Source organism: Sciurus carolinensis, chromosome 5 (assembly GCF_902686445.1).
Source record: "Sciurus carolinensis chromosome 5, mSciCar1.2, whole genome shotgun sequence".
Lineage (NCBI taxonomy): Eukaryota > Metazoa > Chordata > Mammalia > Rodentia > Sciuridae > Sciurus > Sciurus carolinensis.
In genome coordinates this window covers 37,464,943-37,487,512 of record NC_062217.1, presented here as the reverse complement: position 1 = coordinate 37,487,512, position 22,570 = coordinate 37,464,943, and the positions used below count along the sequence as shown (strand labels likewise).

The 22,570-nt window shown below is 33.2% G+C and overlaps 1 protein-coding gene across 2 annotated transcripts in view; it reads right to left on the bottom strand.

The window, feature by feature from the left end:
- The window catches only part of Ints6 (integrator complex subunit 6), an 84,528-nt gene that overhangs the window by 44,605 nt on the left and 17,353 nt on the right, over nt 1-22,570 (bottom strand). Inside the window, exon 4 of one of the 2 annotated variants that reach the window (XM_047552291.1) lies at nt 16,852-16,941. In XM_047552291.1, coding sequence (XP_047408247.1) covers nt 16,852-16,941 — 90 coding nt within the window. Of the gene's footprint in view, nt 1-6,691; nt 6,826-16,851; nt 16,942-22,570 lie in introns of those variants that run through there. The other variant, XM_047552292.1, reaches the window with a different exon arrangement.

Here is a 22,570-nt window from a genome sequence, read left to right as displayed (position 1 = left end):
CTAAAAAAAATTGTAATTTAAAAAAGAAAATGTATTAAAAATATATTAGGAAAGTAAAAGTAACAGGATTAAGTGATAGATTAATCTGACTCAGAAGTCAAGAATGATGGCTAGGGCAACTAAACAAACATTATTTTCAAGAAGAAGGAAGGAAAGATACAAATTCAGCTTTGAACATGTCAAGTTTGAGGTACCTCTAAACATCTAAGTTGAAGTAACCAGTACATAGTTGACTAATGTGACTAAAATGAAGGAAAATGTTATAGGCTTGTTAGTTATCAGGCCATGGGTTATATAAATAAAGACTTGAGTGTATGAGAGTACTCAAGCTACAATAGATTGTAGTCAAGAGCAAAAGACTGAAAAATATTTAACTAATTTAAAAATTTTTTTAAAGTTTAAGTACTTTTTTTTCATATTCAAATGTATATAAATTTGATGGCTGCAAACTACCGTATTACACATACCACTCAGACATCCCAGAAGATGTCATTCATTCCACAAGTATTTATAAAAGGCCTATCTATACCCAGAAATTCAAAAAGGCATAGGAAGTAGATCTTGCTCTCCAGAGCTCAAAGTCCAGTAACAGTAAGGTAAGCAAACAAGTAACATAATTCAAAAAAAAAAACAGTGGTAACAAAGTGCTATACCCTAGAAGTAGGAAGAAATCAGTAGAACCAAGTGTCTAAAAGCTTCACAGAAAGTACCACTTCACCACTATCTCAATAAATAAATGAGTAGGTACAGGAGATTGAAAGAAGAGGAGAAATAGAAAGCATCCCAGAATTAAGGAACAGGCATGGAAAATAAGATGTCCTCAAGGAACAATGGGAGAGTTCATTGCTGGTAAAGCACTTAAAAGTAATATGAAGTTAATAAACCACAAAAAATTGAAATTAAATCATAAGGCATTTTTATGCTCTATCAGGGAGAACAGATATCTCAAAGTTTGAAAAAAAGAAGAGGGAAAATGCCTAAATAGCATCAAAATTCAATTAGAAACAGTAAGGGCTAGCAAAACAAACCTAATCTGTTTGATACTGATGGGTGAATGAAGCCATAGGAACATGTGAAATTGCCCAAGAATGTATCAGCAAAAAGGTGAGAAAAATCTAAGATTAAAGCAATAACATTCAGGGACAGCCAAACTACGGTCAACAATGGGTACACTAAAATAGAACTGAAAGCCACAGGAAAGCTAGAAGAGTGTAAACACAGAAGTCAAGAGAAGCTTTAACAAAGAGTGTTCAATAGAGCTAGCAAAACATCATGAAAGACAAATTAAAAAGCAAATTTGTTTTAAAAGATGAAGAAGTTATTATTGACTTTATTATGAGAAGATAGATTTTAATAGAGTAAGGAATAAAAAGGAGGTAGGGAAGTCAAGATGCTATTAAAAATAATTTCTAAATTTACTGCAAAAGAAAATAAGGGAAATAGTCACTAGAGAGGGAAGGAGGACATGCAAGAGTTTTTCCACTTGTTTCCTTTCATTTCTTTAGAGTGGTTGATGCAGAAAGGCAGTTATATTGCCATCACCACCGTTTATCCAGAACATTCTCATTACCCCAAATGCATGAGCAGCCTTCCTTTACCCTAAGCTACAGGCAACCACTTTTTTTTATTATTCTGGATTTCCTTTTCTGGACAATTTACATAAACAGAATCCTGCAGTAAGTGGTCTTTTGTGTCCAGCTGATTTCACTTAGCATGTTTTCAATATTTATCCATGCTATGGAAAGTTTCAGAACTGTATTCCTTTTTAAAGGCTGAATAATAGTCCACTGAATAGATATGTCACATTTTATTTACCCACTCATCAGCTGATGGACACTTGGGTTGTGTCCACCTTTCAACAATTATCAATAATACTATTACATTCATTTGTAGATTTGTATGTAAAGATAGGCTTTTGGTTTTGTTTTGTTTTTCAGATACATCCCGAAGGACAGAGCTACTGGGTCACAGAATAATGTCTACTTTTGAGAAACTGCTAAATTATTTTCTGACAAGAGTTTCATCACACATTCTCATCAGTTATTATATGAGGGTTCTAGTTTCTCTACATTTCTATCAGCATATGTCTACCTTTCTAATTATAGCTATTATAGCAGGTGTTATATGGTATCTAAATATAACTGTGATTTGCATTTCCCTCATGTCTAATAAAGGTGAACATCTTTTCATTTGCTTATGGATATTTGTATATCTTCTTGGAAAATATGTGTTAATTTTTGTTATGAGTTCTTTACATATTCTGGATAGAAGGTCTTCATCAGATAAATAATCTGCAAATATTTCTTCCCATTTCACTAGTATCTTTCATGTTCTTGATTGTATCCTTTGAAACACAAAGGTTCTTAATTTTGATAAGGTCCAATTTACCTACTTTTTCTTTGGCTGTGTTTCTGATGTAATGTCTAAAAATGAATTGTCTAATTCTAGGTCATGTTGTTAGTTCTTACATATTTTATTCAATTTTTTTCTAATTGTCTAATTCTAGGTCATGTTCTTTTTTTTTCCTTGCGGTACTGGGGATCGAACTCAGGGCCTTATGCTTACGAGGCAAGCATTCTACCAGCTGAGCTATCTTCCCAGCCCTCATGTTCTTGATTCTTACATATTTTATTCAATTTTTTTTTTTTTTTTTTTTTTTGGTCTATGGTATCAGGTAAGGGATTCAACTTTATTCCCTTCCATGTTAATAATAATCAGCTGTTCTCTCTTATGCAGAAGCTAGAGAGAGGAAAGAGAAAAAGAAAGGTGGTGGGGGAACCAGAGATCTCATGAAAATTTAAGGAAGTCAGTAAAACAGGGAAAAGGCACCAGTAGGTAGGAGGAGGGGAAGGAGAAAAAAAGTGCTGGGGTCACCATATCAAAGGCCTTGGGTTCAATCACCAGTACTGGGGGGGATAGGGGAATTGGTCAAATAATATTGTTATATTATACGTATGTGTGAATATGTTAACAACAAATCCATTATATGCAACTATATGGCATCAATAAAATAACGTGAGAAAAAATAATAATAATCAGTTGTCCCAGTATCATTTGCTAAGGTGGTTATTTTCTCCTTAAACTCTCTTGGCCCTGTTATTAAAAAAAAAAAAAAAAAAAAAAAAAAAAAAAAATCCACTGTATGGGTTTATTTCTGAACTATTAATTCTATTCCACTGACCTATTCTTAGGTAACACAGTACTATTTTTTGTTCAGATCCCACACTAAATAAAGCACAAAGAGAAACAGGGCTTAAAGAAATAGGAAAAACACCCACAGTCAAATCCCAACTTCACCTTACTTTGGCAATCAGCATTACTAAGACCCATTTTCCTCACAGTGAATTAAGTGAAATGTGAAATTACCTTATAAACAATGAAAAGTCACACAATTAAGTTCATACATGTTTTCTTAATGAGTTAACTCAACTTCATATATTGGGTTTGGCAGCCAGGAATAAAAGAAAATAACAGTATGAATATTATTAAATTTTTAACACTTTAACATAATAGTAAAATTTTAATATTTAAAATACTACTATCAGGCTGGGGCTGTAGCTCAGTGGCAGAACACTTGCCTCGCATGTGTGAGGCACTCGGTTCAATCCTCAGCACCACATAAAAATAAAACAAAATAAAATAAAGGTATGCTGTCCGCATACAACTACAAAAAAAATTTTTTAATACTGTTATCTAATGTAAGCACTGAAAAAGGTTTCTCTTCATATCATACTTAATAAGGAAAGTTGAGAAATTATTAAATCAGAGTATATTCTATAAAATATACCAATAACCAGGTTAATCAGTAGTTACTACACTGTTTCACTCTACAATTACAATGTATTTGTAACAAGTCAAAAAAACAGTAACCTTTTTTAGTTGCAGTAGTTGAAATACTTGCTCAGAAGTAACAATCTCATGACAACCAGCAATATGAAAATTTTCCTCCCAGTTTTGAAGATTGAACGAGGTCTTGCATATTGTGGACAAACACTCTATCACTGTGCTGTATATTCATAACCCAATTCTTTCTCATTTTTACACATCTACTAGACAAAAAGTAAAATCTTGTTTTCAGTTTTTTGGGTGTTTTAACTTCTGGAGAGTCTGCAATTTTAACAATGTTTATTGACCATACATATTTCTTCTTTTATGAACTCTCTTTTCATGTCTTCTGACATAAAACATTGAATTCTAATATTTCTGTTATTGAGCTTTAAAAGCCCTATCTATGTTTAACACATATAATATATACATGCCCATTCCCTATATAGGATTATATATGTCCTAACTAGTTCTCTCCCAGTTTGTCTTAAAATTTTCTATGCAGTAATAATTTTTTTAGGTAGTTAAATATATGTAGGTGTAGGCATGTGTGTGCGTGTGCGTGTGAGAAAATATATATTATTTTTTTTTTACACCTAGGGCTTGAACCCACAAACCCAGAGCCTTGTGGACGCGAGGCAAGCATTCCATCACTGAGCTACATCCCCAGTTCTTTTTTAAAATATTTAAATCTGAGACAGGGTCTAGTTAAGTTGTTAGCCTTTGTAATTCTCTTGCCTTAGCCTCTTGAGTTATGAGCCACCATGCCCAAATGGAAGTATTCTTTTAAACAGTTTCACTCAAATTATAACAGTGTTCTAGTTTTTAATAACTTTATTGAAGTTTAATTACCATAAATTTCATCCACTTTAAGAGTTCAATTCAATGATTTTTTAGTAAATTCAAAGTTGTACAACCATCATTGCTATACAATTTTAGAACATTTCCAATATCCTAAAAATGATCCCTGTGACCCCTTGCAGACAGTCCCCACTCTATCTCTAAGCCACCTATAATCTACCTATAGGCATTTCCATTTTTAAGTGAAATCAAATTATATGTGAATTTTTACATGTAGTATGTTTCTGAGATCCATTCTTCTTGTAGCATGTCAGCAGTTCATTCCTTTTGCATTGCTAAATAGTATTACAAGTTTCCTTATTTTATGCCTGGTATAAATCAACCCATAAACTACTGTAACCTCTTTTATGAAGAAGTAAAATTAGATGAACTGACCAAAAAAAAAAAAAAAAAACACCAAAGGGTGGGGGAACTACTACCCTACTCCTTGTATATTCCACACTATCACCACTGTTTCTAAGAAGCAAATCTAATCACTTTTTTCCTATTCTAGAATCTTGTCAATGATTTCCACCAACCTACATATCAGAATCCAAGTTCATTAGGTAGAACATACAGAGAAGGGTCATGCCAATCTGTCCGGTCTCATTGCTGCTGCTTTCTTGAACATTTTGCCAACTATCAATACTGAGGTACATATTGTTACCCAACCAAGCTCTCTCCTAGCACTTCATATCTCTACAACATCTACCTCAAAAACTTAATCTTTCAAAGCCCAACTTGAGACATTTCTCAACCAGTTCCTGTCTCACTTTCTCAACTGTACCATCTTGTCAGCTTGTTCTTAATCATTTTACTTCTTACAAAATGCCAAAACTTTACCTATCTCTCTTACCAAATTCATGACTCTGCACCTAACCTTATATCTGAACTTCACTGCTATTCGATAAATATTTGTTAAATTGAATATATTCTAACTACTAGTGTTATTCTTCCTACTTCATGAAGGAAGACCAACTGCATGGATAAATCTACTCTAAAATTAATGTGGAAAAGACCTAACAGAAGTAGTACAACACGACTCCAAAGACCATATAGGCTGAAGCCTAAAATGTTAACTATGACTCTTTAAAGAAAAAGTTTGCCAACCCCTGGTATATATCATGATCTATGTTATGCAGGAAGAAAAATTCAGAACTTCCTTTGTATAATTTTTTTCATTTCACCTTTTTTAAGTATTATTTTTATGTTTCCTAATATATTAATACTAGCACAGTAGTAAAATAGATAATTTCTAAACTTAAAAATGTAAATATACAGGGATGGTACAGGACCCATTTTATTTAATACTAGTATAGGTGATTAAAAAAAAAGACTAGTAAATCTCAGGACAAGTTTTGAGTTTACTTAAATTTAACAAGTTTATCAATATGAGCAACTGGCTTCTATAAGTGCTTCAAATCACAAGGAAAAGACCTAAAATACAAATTTTTCCAACTGAAATGCTCAAAATATCAAGAATATTTTTATGGTGCTAAAAATATTATTTAAATGAAGCAGGTAGTACTAATAGTCTTCAAGTTGAATGCAATAAACTATGAACTACATAAATCAAAAATGCTTCAAAGACAGCTGTTATTTAAGTTTAAGACAGAAAAGTCAAATGCAAACTTGTCCTGCCAACCCCTGATGTTCAATTGATAAATAACCGGTATATGACAAATATAAAACTAAAAGAATACCTAATTAGCTATTTTTTAAATCAATTTATAATTAACAATGCAATTTTGTAACCAAAAGTGTTCCTTAGCTACAATAGCAAGGCTGTATCTGTGTAAGACAACAAATACTAACCTAAGGCTCTGAAGAGCCTGGTAAAGAGCTTAGAAAGGTAGTTTCTAATAACTCAAAAGTTGGGGTCTGACCATCATCATCAACAAATTTATAAGCTTAAGTTAATTTACCAACAGAACCTGGAGTTATCAGGTTAGGTTGTCATTCTGTGTTGAATCAGATTCTTCAACAAATACAGCCCCCAGAGAGAACTACACTCTACTCTGCTCACCTTTAAGGCTTTTTCTGAGGCCTTCCGAGATGACTAGCATCAGACTTTTGAGGAAGGCTAGCCATTAGACAAGGCTTTTCCCCACGATCTGACTGCTTGAAGTGACATCCAGGATCAGGTCGATCCTGTATCCAGGAATCATGACCCTCCCTGAGGCACCAGTCATCATGAGACAGTCAGTGCACTTTAGCACTTCTTGATAACCACTGGGCTGCTCCTTTAGCTGAAAGGAAAAAAAACATCAAAACCACAACAAACAAAACAAAGGGGGAAAAATCAGTAATTCAATCTGAAAAGACAGAGCGTGGGGAAAAATATACCAAAACAGCCTTGTCTAAATCAAAATGTAGCCTTGCCTTGATGTAAAGACCATAGTTTCAATATTTTTCCAGTTGCTGCAAAGTTTATTCCTAATATATAAATCTAAAAAAATGTAAAATCTACTGTATTACATCTGGAAAGAACTGAAAGTGGAAGTTAAATAAAATAACCTTGGAAATACAGCTAAATAAGTATAATCAGGTACTTATAAACAACTTGCAGCCTAATGCTTATGAGTGTGCCCTGTTAGGAGACCAAAAACCTAACATTTTTCATTCTCTAAAATTGTAATCTGTTTCAGAGAGACACAAAATACCCAAACAGCTGAGTTTAACAGAAAGCTATCAATACAGTTAGGGCCAGTCCACTAGTATTTGTAAATAATTAGGTTAACATCTTCTTTAACTGACTTCATACTGATACAATGTATACCCCTACAAACACACACACACACACACACCTACAAGTAATGCTCTTGTTCTTACATTGTTTAATTTGTATGCTAATGCCTGCTTAAAACAAGCTATATTACATGTTCATATCATTATTTCCTTAAATAAAGAATAAAACAATTTAAAAACCAGATGAATAAATACTAGGATGATTTAAGACTTATTTATTTACTTTGCATCAAAATGAAAATTCTATCAGAACTCAGAGATAAATTTGGTTCATATCTATTTTCAAATGCAAATGCTTTTCCAAAGATAAATGTTAAAAGAAAAAGTCTTCGAGGTTATTGTTTTAAAGATTGGCTCATAATTCCTTTAAAACATCCTTATTCCAAAGGTAATGATATTTTATCTATCAATTATTTACCTTCCTTTCTCCTACTTTATTCTATACCCCCCATATCTTAATACTATTAACATTCAAGTAGATACTTAAGTTGGAAACCTGGAAAGATATCAGTTCCTTTGTAAGTTGTTTGAGAATATGAATAAAAGCTACGGACCTATCTACCCTGAAAAATAAGCTTGTACATGGACAATGTTTAAATATGATTTCAAGAAATATACAGAACACTCTGAAGTCCATGGATCATGTTCAGAACCCCTGTGAAATACAGGGGCTTTCCCCCCTATCCTCCATATCACCTTTGAAAACCTGCCTTGTATAACTCCTAATCTCTCAATTTTCTGCCTTCCCCATCCAGCAGTGGCTTAGTTTGGGCACTCTATTTTTTGTGGGTTTGTTACCATTAATTTGCAAATTTTTCTCATCTTACCATCCTTCAATCCATCTTCACCTGGCTGGCAGAGCAACATTACTAAAATGCAAATCTGATAATATTGACTCACCTTAAAATCTTCCCTAAACCTCCCCTGCAAATGTTAACAGAATGAAGTCCTATCATATTTCAAGCATTCTCTCTTCTTACCTCCAGTCTCCACACTTCAGTTATACAGTCTGCATTCTCCCACTACACTTTTTCATGTTTTCATATTTTGGTATAGTGTTCCCTTTTCCTGAAATACTGAATTCCTTACTTTTCCCTTTAAAGTTAGCTCCTTTCTTTATGCTCTCTTAGAACCTTCAGTTTACTTCTGCCATGAAATTTCTCAAGGTACTAAAAAAAATGCTTATTCCTTTCTTGTCTTCAAATACAATGCTTTCTAGGGATAAGAACCTTGCTCGATTCCATCTTTATGTCCCCAGTACCTACAATATAAATATAGAACTAAATATATATGTACAGCACTGCCACTATTCTTGTTCACAGTCAAATTTAGTGTTTCACAGGTAAAAATTGTTGCTGAAACAATAAAAATATATTTTAACAACTCTAAATCTGATGAATTCAGTCTCGAAGATTATTTTACAGCAACTCTCTAGAAAATTGTTAAATGGTATCAACTATTTAAAGTATGCCCTCATCAGGGTCAAGGATATATATTTTTTAAATGATGTGAATTACATGGACATCCAAACCAGAATTATAGTTTAGTAAGGACAGCAGAATAATAACATAATCTGTTGGATTAAACTCATAAGCCAGGAACAACAAATACATACATATTCACAGATAATATGAATTAATTATTCCCCTTTTCTTAGTTGCTCTCTTCCTCTATCCCATCTCATACTTGGGGTTTAAAAGTCCTCAATACAGTACACTATAAGCAGCAACTTCAGACTGACTTCAGTCAGCATGAAAGTTAAATACTGTAACTATCCAATAATCGATTCTAAACCATATCAAACAGATATAAAATCAGCATACTACAGTAACACAGCCACATCAATGTTTATAGCAGCTCAGGTCACAATAGCTAGATTGTGGAACCAACCTAGATGCTCTTTAACAGATGAATGGATAAAGAAACTGTGGTATATATACACAATGGAATATTATTCAGCCATAAAAAATAATAATAATATGGCATTTGCTAATAAATGGATAGAACTGGAGAATATCATTCCAAGTGAAATAAGCCACTCCCCAAAAACCAAAGGCCGAATGTTTTCCCTGATAAGTGGATGATGTTATATAATGGGGGTGGGGGTGTGGGCAGTGAAAGAAGAATGGAGGAACTTTAGATTATGTAGAAGGAAATGAGGGGGGTATGAAAAATGGTGGAATGAGACAAACATCATTATCCTATGTACATGTATGATTACATGAATGATATGAATCTACATGGTGCACAACCACAGAAACGAAATGATGTACCCCATTTGTGTACAATGAATCAAAATGCAGTCTGTAAAAAAATAAATAAATAAATATTTTTTAAAAAAATCCACATAAGGCCAATTCTACAACCCTTGGAAGCCTATTCCCAAATTTAACAATCCTAAAAGTCAAGAATTATTAATTTTATTTTATTTGGTAGTGGGAATTGAACCCAGCAGTGCTCTATCACTATCAGTGAATATAGCTATCACTGAGCTATATTCCCAGCTCTTTTTATTTTAAGACAGGGTTTCACTAAGCTGCCCAGACTGGCCTGACTTTGCAATCCTCCTACTTTGGTCTCCCTATAGCTGGGCTTATACGTGTGCACCACCATGCCTGACTAATTACTTGTATCTTAAAATAATTTCATGCTGGCTTTGTAAATCAAAACTATTTCTATACCGTTTTGTTAAAAGTTGTACATTCTCACGTTTTTGTGTATTTTAAAAGATATTTGTGGTTATGTTGTATTCTAAACTAAGGTTTCCAAATTTGATTGTAGATCAGAATAAACTAGGATAATTTACAAAATACAAATTCCCAGGTTCCTATCTATCGACTGAAGATTTCCAGAATTAGAGCTGAAGCATGTATTCTTTATAAAGTACAGTAGGTGATTTGATGCAGCCATTTGAAAGCTAGCATTCTAAATTTCATAGTAGTTTATATATGGAAGAGCTAAAATCAGAGAGTAACAGAAATGTCTCTAAATGAAACTTTCCTTGTTTCCTTGTATAGAGTCCCTTATTGCTTATTGGTTCTGACAGGCTAATAAATGCATGGTGAAAAAGTTTAACCCTATGAATAAAATCTATTTTGATGCACCTTACCACAGAATTCTAGATTACCAGTTACTGTAGTCATATAGTTTAATTATATCTGCCAGCATTTCTTTTTATTACTCCATTGTGTTTATCTACAAATATTCCTTAAGAGTTATTCTTACCACATAACCTTTAAAAAAAGTATATTCAAGGTATTACTGCAGATAAAGAAACTGTGGTGTATATATATATATAAAATGGAATATTACTCAGCCATAAAGAATGATAAATTATGGCATTTGCAGGCAAATGGATGAAATTGGAGAATATCATGCTAAGTGAGATAAGCCAATCTCAAAAATCCAAAAGACGAATGATCTCACTGATAAATGGATGATGTCACATAATGGGGGGTGTGAGGGGGGCAAGAATGGAGGAAGGAGGGACTGTATAGAGGGAAAAGAGGGGTGGGAGGGGTGGGGGGGAAGGAAAAAATAACAGAATGAATCAAACATCATTACCCTATGTAAATGTATGATTATGCAAATGGTATGCTGTTACTCCATATACAAACAGAAACAACATGTATCCCATTTGTTTACAATAAAAATAAATTTTAAAAAAAAAGAGTATTACTGCAAGTGTTAAATGCTAAAAATTCACTATATTAAATCAAAAATATTTCAACTTCTTAAAATTATACATTTTATTTCATTTACATACTTTAAATAAACTAAAAATTGCTGATATAGTTTCAATAACACACCAGCAGTTATAAACCTAGGGGTTGAGAGAATAGGGCCAAATATATGGATAGAGAAAGAAAAGGTAAATGATCTGTAACCAACAAATTCTTACTAAAATGTTGTTAGAAGGTTGAATTGATAAGACACTAATGTATACTAGAAAGTATGTGTTTAGAATATTTGAGTTACAAATCAGAAAGATGCCAGTCTTGAGACTGTTGTAAGTGCCTAGTAATATCAATGTGAAAAGGATATGAGAGAGTAAATATAAAATTCAAGAATACACTTAATCAGAATGTTTGATACATTTGATCACACTACTGTGGCATCCTCAATATTTTTTATAGGTCTTTTTAAAAAGGAAAAAATTTCCCAAAATTCTAAGTATCCTGGGGAAACAAAAAAACACTTCTTATGTGTTTAAAGTCTTTACTTACACAATTGAAAGAGTTTTGACAGGATTTTATACATATTTTAACATTATCAATAAATAAAAAAAATTATAGGGGGAGGAAACTGGTTTCTGAATCATTTCAGATACCACATTTCAAAAAAGTCTTTTTTATCATTAAGAGTTACACGTAAGTTATAATTATAGTATAAAACTGCTTATTCTGCCTAGAATGATCCAGAAACTGACATCTCAAAAACCAATGAACTTTTGTATCAATTTCTGAGAACAAGTTGGATCATGAAAACCCTAATATACATAGCTGAGATTACTCAGACATTTTTCTGTAAACGTGTTCCCTAACTGAACATGTATCCAAGAAACTATAAAAGTAGTTGTCTTAGCTGGCCTTAAAAATATGGAAAAGCTAGTTAAGAAAGCAACACAATAATTGGTTTATAAATAAAGCCAATAGTTTATTCTGTAAGTGTCTTCTCCAAAATGTTAGCTTCCAGGGCAATCCTAACATTGATGAAGAAATGCAGAATTCTTCAGCATATAGAAATCCCAGTATTTGAAAGCTAATACTACTATTAGCACTTTCAAGGAAGAGAAAAATAACTGCTACACTATCCTGGAATGTCATTCACCACTGAGAAGGTGCTGGCAGGATTTCTTCTGGGCTACTTTATTGAGCAATATAGTTAGTCACATGTTTCTGGAATCACAGTACAGAACAGTTTTCCATTGCAAAACAATACTACAGAGGATCTTTGCAGGAAATAAAAACAAGAAAAAAATTATTTGAATAATTCTAATTTAGTTAATCCACAAAACATGACACATCAGTAATATACTATGATGACTAGCACTATGAGGCCACAGTATGTTTATCAACATTGAAAACACCTACTATGAGGATAAGGAATAGTTTCCTTGGGTCTAAGAATTCAAAGCCAAATCTAACCCACTGCCCATAAGCTGAAAACATTGCAGAAAATCAGTTTTGTCAAATACCTATTTTTTTTTAAAAGGTCAAAAATAACACACTTTCAAAAGAGACAGTTATCAAAAGTCCTAGACACAATTATCCAAAAATACTTAACTAGAAACAAATTCATGATACCACAGACAACTGTCAGGACTTTTTTTAAGTGAGGCCTAAGAACATAAAGTCATGAATTAAGATAATTAGATACAGCTCAAGATTTTCATCCATAACACAAAGCTGTTACTCTTCTATCCTAATTCATAACATATTGCTAAGTGATGACCTGTTACAGAGGGTGTGGTATTCCTTTTATTCTTCTGATAAGCAAATTATAAGAAACTGAGTCATTCTGGCCTGCATACTTAGGTTAAGAGATAATTTGGCACTGGGTTTTTTCATTAAGTATTTTCTAGGTTCATAATAACATCACACTGGGATTCGTTATAAATTCCACAGATTTAAACAATGAGGCACATACTATATCAAATCATCCCTAAGATCCCTGAATTTAGTTCATCAAAAATGAAATTACACTATAAAACTTATTACACAGAATCTAACACATGCACATGATAGGTAACATTAACCCTTCCCACCTCTTCAGTGCTTCCATGACTCAAGTATCTGTTTTATCACTCATAAAATTACTTAACACATGATCTCCCCATAAGGTTTTGAGATTAAGAACCAGAAATCCATCTTGTTTATCTTTGTTAACTTCACTATGAAGAAATAGTCATTGATGGAACACTGAATGAGTGAGAACAGAATATCTATGAATACCTATGTCACACTTGTATAGAAAGTTAAAATGGACAAACAAGAATTAGAAAAAGTAATTTTTAAGAACACACAATAACAAGATCAAAGAGGCAGTTGGTGTATCAGGAAAAAAAGCACTGGAATATCTTCAATTCTAATCTAAATTTTGGTAACAATGTTACAACTCAAGCAAATTACTTTGCCTCCCTATATCTCAATTTCCTCCTTTGTAAAATAAAAAGTAAGCCTAAATAAGCTCTGTATTTCCTCTTACGCTACAAGAATGATATGAAAATAGCAAGATAACATAACTCCTGAAAAACAACACTAACAATAAATATTATATACCACAGCAGATAATATGACTCTCAAGCAAAGGATTTTAAGCAGGTGGAACATGCAAATCCATAAATGCTAAGAGGTCACATTCACAGTCAACCAAGAATTATATACACACATCCCACAAAATGGAAATTACCAACACATACACTCATTCTGTAAATATAAAAAAGAATCAAAGACAAAAGTGATAAGATTTAGAGAGAGAAATATAAAGGCAAAATGATTTGTTATTCTCCAGTAGAAATGATAATAGATCATGTCTAGCACACATGCACCATGAATTGAAAGGCTCCTTAAAATGAATCACATGAATTATTTAGGCTAGGATATTTCACAATATGTTAGCCAAAATTAAGCTTCAACAACATATTTATCTGGGGTACATTTTCTCTCTGCCCCAATGAGATGAAGCTTTTTTTCAATATTACGAACGAAACATGGGCCAGGCGCAATGGTGCATACCTGTAATCCCATCTACTCAGGAGGCTAAGGCAGGAGGATCACAAGTTAGAGGCCAGCCTTGGGAACTTACAGGTAGGAGGACTGCCAAGTAGGCAGACAGCCTCAGAAACTTAACTAGACCATGACTCAAAATTTAAAAAATAAATAAATAAAGGGGGCTAAGGATATAGCTCAATAGTAGAGCACTTGTACAGCTTCAATCCCCACTACCAAAAAAAAAAAAAGGAAGAAAGGTGGAAAAAAAAAGAACAAAAAATGACAGGGATCAAAGAAATTCCTAAACCTGAATACTACAACAACTTCATTATCAAAATGAACCTTTGCTTTAAAACAAATGAACTTTTGGCCTCAGAAAAAAAGCAACAAGAGTAACCAATTTTGAATTTGATTACAGCAGACTCAATATAAAATATCTATAATCAATATTTTTAAAAATATAACTATTCTCAGTACTATAGCAAATATTGTAGAAAATTCTATAAAAGAGGGAGCTAAAAGGTCTGGCCCACAGGAAAATCTTCCCAACCTTATTAGCAAGGAAGTTTGGGAACTGTAAAGATACAGCCACGTGTCTCTAATAGTCTTACCAAGAAAGGAATCAAAATGAAGAGCAATTCCAATATGTATGTATATTTTAAGATGTTTTTAAGCTAGAGGAGATCCCCCAAAACAAGTTTTACAAAACAGATCCAGATCTATGGGAACAAAATAAATTGTACCCCAAAGGGCATTTCTACAAAGGCAACACAGACCTTGAATGGATCATCTCAGAAATATTTCACAAAGTAACTTTTCAACCCAAATCATTAAGGGCAACAACAAAACACTTTTAATTTACACAAAACAATCTTGAAAAATAGCATTAATTACTATGAGTCCTATTAAGAAAGCAAAATCAATCTGACATTTTCAAATCTGAGGTTAAGTGACATTTCTATTTTTTGTATTTATGGATATAATCAAGAACGGGGCTGGGGAGATAGCTCAGCTGGTAGAGTGCTTGCCTCACAAGCACAAGGCCCTGAGTTCTATCCCAGTACCACCAGAAAAAAAAAAAAAAAAAAAGAACGATCTACTCCTGCTAGTGGCAGAACCCTAATTGCCCATACATGTTAACCATGTCTAAGAAAGACCAATGACTGATTAAGTTCAGTTATCAAGCATTCTAAATATATAGAGATGATAAATTAGCTCTCTATTCTCCATAAATTATGTCCTAACTCTCCTTTAACAAAATAATTCTAGGTCTCTTCCCCAAATCAAGGTCAGGAAGTCACAATTCTTTACTGGTTTCAATGCTTCAAGATAAAACAATACTTTTCTTTACAATCTATCATGTACTTTTACAAACATTATTTCATTTCAAATTTCCAACAACCCTATGAAGTAAGGCAGGAATTATTACCTTTATTTCATTGATGATTTAAGGAAGTTAAGTCACTGACACAAAGATCACTGCTAGAAGAGCATATAAACCAAGCAAGAATAAAACCCACATGCCCTGACCCTATATAATTTACATTCCACAATGTCACATAATAAAAATAATTCTAAAAGTTACTGAACTTAAAATCTATACTTTTCCCACTTTATTAAACCCTAATAAATGCCACAGGAATTCAAATTAAGATTCAAAGGCAAATGCAAACAGTAAAGAGACTCGTCTAACAATCACCTTTCTGTATTAACAAGTTAAACACCAAAAGTAATGTTCAAGTGCAGTTCAAACGCTATAGTACAAAACACCTAAAAGTTAAAAGAAAAAAAAAATTATTCTAGCCACCATATCACACCACACACAACTGTTAAAGAACAGTTAGCTCTAATTCATTTATATATACTTCATGACTTACTTAAAATAAAAATGTCCAAAATCTTCACTTTTCCTAGTTTTAACCTCCTCTTTGCTATGTTATACTTTAGTCTATCGGTCTCCAGAGTGAAATGCATAGAATTTGGGTCTGCAATATCCCCCAAAGGGCCATGTTTGTTAACGACTTGGTCCCCAGTTCATGATGCTATTGGGGGAACCTTTAAGAGGTGAAACTTAGGTGGAAGAATTAGGTGACTGAAGTCATGTCCCTGTAGGGGATGCTGGGACACAGGTCTCTAATTTCTCTCTTTCGCTCTGCTTCCTGAACACTATGAGGTAAGTAGTTTCTACCTCCATAAGCTCATACTAAATAATGTACTGCTTTGCCACAGGCCCAAAAGCAACAGGGCCTTCCAAATACATTCAAACCTCCAAAACTGAGAGAAAATAAGCCTTTCCTGTAAAAGAGTTCATTTCTCTCAGGCATTCTGTCACAGTGATAGAAGTTACTTTAAGAATTCACTGGAATGTGGGAAGAAATTATTAGAAAATCGTTTCCATTATTTTAAACCTGAAAATAAGAATTTGTTTTACTGATATTTACTATACAAACTGACACTGTTACCCTCATGTAAATTTATAAATACATATATTTGGGGTGGGAGGTATACTCAAAAACTTTTCAAAGAAGAAATTCCTATTTAAGAAAAGATGGCAAATACTCCTAAAAAGCAATAAAGAAGATGGACTTTAGAAGACAGACAACTCTGGACTGCAGCAAATAATCAAAAGATAATCTATTAGAAGGTGTTCAATACCCTATGGTGCATATTTTCAAAAAATTTTTCAACTATATTTGCATAATCCAGTGATACAAACATAACTTACCTCATCTTGGACTCCACTGGTGGTAGTCAACTTGCTCCCATCGGTAATTGTAATAATTATTGCTGGCTCCAAGAAAAAAGGGTTTCTTCCCTAAAGTCGAAAAACACAGTATTCATATTAAGGTTCAGACTTTGGCTTTTTTTTTTTTTTTTTTTTGAGTAAAAAATCAATTCTCAGGGCTGGGATTATGGCTCAGTAGAAGAGCACTTGCCTAGCATATGTGAGGCACTGGGTTCAATCCTCAGAACCACATGTAAATAAAATAAAGGTCCACTGACAACTAAAAAATACTTGCTTAAAAAAATCAATTCTCAGAACAGAATATATACAATCCCCTGAATATACACAATTCTCCTGAATATGTATGAATTTTACATATAATATACGCCTGCTTTTACATTTTTAAAAAAGGCTGAGGACATAAACAGTAGTTAACCCTGGAAAAGCAGGACTAGGTAGAGAAATACAGATTTTTCACTTTTTAATATATTGTATTAATTTTTACAGTGAGAATTTACATAATGTAATTTAAAGTATTTAATTTCTTAATGGGGACCCTACTAGGCAATTCTAATAATCTGACTTTTTTAGCTATTACAAATTACCATAACCAAAAGACAATACTTTCTGAGAAACTCTTTAAAAGGCAGGCAAGACAGTAGGTGAACATTACTACATGTCTATAATCAAATGTCTAAACAAGTGACTAGCTATGTGAACAGAAAGATTATTAGAACTGCCTCCAAGGAAATACTAGGACTATTCTGAGCTTAGCAAGAGTGCAACATGAGAAAATGCATGGAGAGAGGAGTACAAAATCAATGGTAGCAGAGACAATGGAACAAAATGGCATGTGGCTCTCAAATACACTCTATATGAGGAAAAATAACTTAAAATACCTTCCTTTCAAATTGGTCTACTCTGAGTAATAGAAGTCATATTTTGTGAGACTTAGACAAACATAAGCTTGATTTTTACATATACATGGTTCCCAACTGAGCCATTAAGCACATTCAGTATAACTCTTTAAAACTGAAGAGCAAAAGCATAAGACCAAAGCATGGAAGTTTCAAGAGGGTAAATCTTGTAATTGAAATTGAAGGTATAGCCCTACTTGGTGCCTACAGTCTCAGCAACTCAGGAGCCCAGTAATTCAAGGCCATCGTGGGTAACACAGTGAAACACACTTTCCCACTTTCCCCAACCCTATCTTAAGCAAGGAAAAAATTTTTTAAAAAGAAAACGAAAACTACCACATTCTCTGCTACTAATAGTAAAACAATAAACTATTCAGCAAGATCTGAATAAAGTTTTATTGGCTATGAAGCAGATCAGTGTGACAAATCTTAAAGTATATAGGAATCACATGCAGATCTTGATAAAATGCAATTTCTGATTCAGTAGGTCTGGGATGAAGACCAAGATTATGTACTTCTTTTTTTTCTTCAGTACTGGAGTTAGAACCTAGGACCTCACTTTAGGCAGCACTCTACCACTGAGCTACATCTCCAGCCCAGAGTCTGCATTTCTAACAAATAGGAGATAACACTGTCCATGGATCACACTTAGAATACCAAGAATGTATAGGGGTTATATGCATAAAATAATCTATGGTTCTATAATCTTTCCCTTGCATTTATAACTTTCAATTCCTAACACATTATAGTACATCCACAGTATCTGTTGAATGATTTTACATAGTAATTAAGTGAGTATAACCTAATCATCTAAGAGGGGGTGTAGCTGGATTAAACATTTTGATCAAATCATGCAACTTACAAGTGGCACACATAATTCTCAAATCAGTGCCCAAGAAAAAGGAGAAAGTTTCCAATGGTCAAATAACATTAAAATGTTAGATATGTAACTTCTAGAAGATTCTGAATGCATAGCAACATCAAAATGTCACAAGGGACTTACTGAAAGAAAACACGAATTTATAATCCTTCCCTTCTAAGGTCAAAGAGAATGCCATTTTGGGAAATACTACATGACACTATGCCTCTCATTCCATGCACCCTCAAAATGAATAATGAATCCTAATACAGATCTTCTCATGAAGCTAGATCCTGGCAATATTCATTTTCATTTCAGAGCTACCTCCCTCAAGTATAATGCTGTTAACTTTTCCCTGCTCACAACCTATCCAATTCCTACTCATTCTCTAAGGTCCAGTTTAAATCATTCTCTTCTGTTAAATCTTCCCTTATTATCTGGGTCTTCAATAATCACACTCTCCACTGTCCAAATTCTAATAGTGGAAATTTTCAAATTGTAAATTAAATAAGATAAAGTGCTCCTTCAAATAAAAATCATTTATTTGAAATTAAATATGATAAATTGTTCCCCCAAATAAAAATCATCTGAATACTACTTACCTAGAACACCTGTCCTCTTACCTTCTCAAATATTTTTTTCTGTCTTTCTTCCTTTTTTATTTGTTTGCAGGGCTGGCATTGAATCTAAGGCCTCACAAATGCTAGGCAAGTGATCTACCACTGAGTTAAACCCCTAGCCCAAATTCTAATTTAAATAAAAACTGAAAGCCAGGCACAGTGGTACACACCTATAGACCCAGGTTCTTGGAACGTTAAGGCAAGAGAACTGCTTAAGCCCAGGAGTTCTAGACCAGACTGGGCAACTTAGCAAGACTCCATCTCAAAAATAAATTTCAAATATAGTTGAATACATTCACAACATACAAATATGTTGTACAACAATGTGAATATACTTAACACTACTGAACTACAGACAAAAATGGTTAAAATAGTAAATTCAGGAGTCAAAGGAGCTCGAGTTCAAAGCCAGCCTCAGCAAAAGCCAGGCACTAAGCAACTCAGTAAGACACTTTCTCTAAATAAAATACAAAATAGGGCTGAGGACGTGGCTCAGTGGTCGAGTACCCCTGAGTTCAATCCCTCGTACCAAAGAGGAAAAAAAAATAGTAAATTCAGGGCTGAGGATGTAAATTAGTAGTAGAGTACTGTCTGACATGCACAAGGTCCTAATTCAATCTCTAGTACCCTCCACACCCCACTTTCGCCAGCACCATACACACACAAAAAAAAAACCCTCCCTTTTGTGTTTGTCTAACCATGTGAGTCATTCCAATACTAAAGTGGCTACTATACATCAGGAACTATGTTAGGTGCATAATCCACATCTCTAATGCATAATAAATGCGTGTACACATAATTTCCCTCTTTCTCGGTCTCTAATAATCACATTTTAGTTCAAACACTGGCAAAGAGAGATAAAGAAAACCAAGATGCCCTAATAGCTTCAAAACTATTTAATCTTTCTTTCACCCTTAGACTAAAACTACTTTTGTTAATTTGCTGTCTTGCAAAAACAAATCAGCAAAGCTCTTAAATCTACCACATTGTATACCAAATTCTTATAAGTATGGTCTTCTATATCACTTCTTTATTATAATATAAATTAAAGGCAAATTCTCCAACCAAAAGTCTGACACTTATCCATTCTTGTTCCTATAAGCACAGTGACAATTATATTTCAGAAGCAGAATTAGTTGTATTTGTAATTTTTTTTTTTTTTCCGATGCTGGGGATTGAACCCAGGGCCTTCCAACTGAGCTATATCACCAGCCCTCATATTTGTAATTAAGCAGCAACTGTCTATTGCATAAGACCTTTACAGATGAAGATGCCACCCCAAAATAACAGTCTACTGCATAAGACCTTTACAGATGAAGATGCCACCCCAAAATTAAGACCGCTGGTTGGTCTTCTGTATCCATGGGTTCTGTTTTTTGTTTGTGGTGCTAAGGATCAAACCCAGATCCTTACACATTAGGGGTTCTTTATCTATGAATTCAACCAACCACAGAGGAGACTATTCAGAAGAAAAAAATTGTCCATAACATCTAAGAAATAGTTAAAATGTATTAACACTTAGCAGAAAGTTGCAGTTATTAATCTAAAAATTTAAACACTAAACTCAGTTACTTTTTCTAAGACAGCAAAACAAAGCTTTTAGTTGAAACTTTAAGTCTTATAATATACATAATACTCTGCAGAAGCTGTGTGTGAAAGTACTGTAATAACCTAGCTCTCAATAGTAACAATAAAACAATTATCTAATTTGACACAAATTTGGTGAGGTAAAATACTCAGGGAGATTAAATGATATAACTCAAGGTGGTCTAGCAGGTTAAATTGCAAAGTCAGTACCTAAGTAAGAAGTTCCAACTCAATCACAGTCTTTCTGGAGCGTCAATAAATACTACAGGTAATAACCAAATCTCTTGGATACACTTCTACACCAACCTAGTTTGTGCCATATTCACCCAACAATGAATGGGGTGACAACCAGATTATTTTTCTTTTTAATATATTTATTTGCAGTAAAAGTAACTAATGGTAGTACTATTCCTTTGCATGGTGGTTTCCTGTTGTTCTGTGATTTTTTACCCAATTTTAAAAAAAATTTTAGTAAAGTTGAAATATCATCCCTAACACATGCTTCAATAAAACACAATATACAGGAACAATTACTTTTAAAAATATATACTTTTTAAATTATATATAATTTGCATAGTCCTATAAACATGTAAAATATAAAATTATATAATTTTAACTTTTAGAGACTATATATATGAACACAAGATAAAATAATGTTTTATAATGGCTTTAAAATTTAGAAAATTCAGATAAAGATCAAAGATAGAAAAAACTAAAAATATGATCAATCTCTCTGCACCAATTTAATTAACCCACATGATAATGCCTAAGATCCCTCCATCTCTCTAAGATGGAATAGTCAAGAATCATTCATTACTAGAAAAATTAGAATAGGAATCAGGTACGGTGTCATGTACCTATAGTCCCAGATCAAGATTAGCCAGGGCACCATAACAAAACCAGGTCTGAAAAAAAATACATAAAACTAGAGTAATAATGGCTAAATGAATGAAATTTATACATAAAAGGATTTTTGTTTCTCTAGGAAAAAAATCATTCCTACCACTATTATATAAATATTTGAAATTAACAAGTTTATTTCAGCATGAACTTCTAAATCACTAGCAGAAAGTAACCAGAACATATTGCTCCAAGAAAGTTCCTTATATATAGTTTTGCACTATTCCTCCCCTACTTTTATAATACACTTATTCTTGGTGGCTGCATAATAAAAATTGGCATCATTCTGTCAATACATGGTTTTAGTTATCTGCCAGTATTATTAGGTTTTTTCATGTTTTACAGAAAACAAAATTTTAACATTTCAAATAACTATATTAGAATTAAAATTTAATCATGTAATACAATGTCATTACCTTTATGGTGCCAATTCTATGCAGTTTAATGATTCCCCAATCCTTATATTTAAGAGGCACTATTTCCCTGGGTATGTAAGCTCAGTAGTATAGTACTTAAGGTAGCATGGATGAGGCCCTGGGATCAATCCCAGCACAACACCACAAAAAAAAAAAAAAATTAATAAACACTATTTTACATTTTTATTCTTAATAAAGATGTTTATATAAAGTCATTCAATTTGGGGAAAATCCACTACAATTTCCCCTCCATATTCACCTTGGTTATTGTAATAGCCTTTTATCACAACTATAAACTATGGGGGGGGGAGCTCTGCTGCAACAAAGGCAGCCAGCAGAGGGACTAAAAGTTTACTTTTGCCAGTAGCAAAATAAACTCACAAGTTTTACCATCAGAGCAGTGGTTCTTGGTGTAAAGAA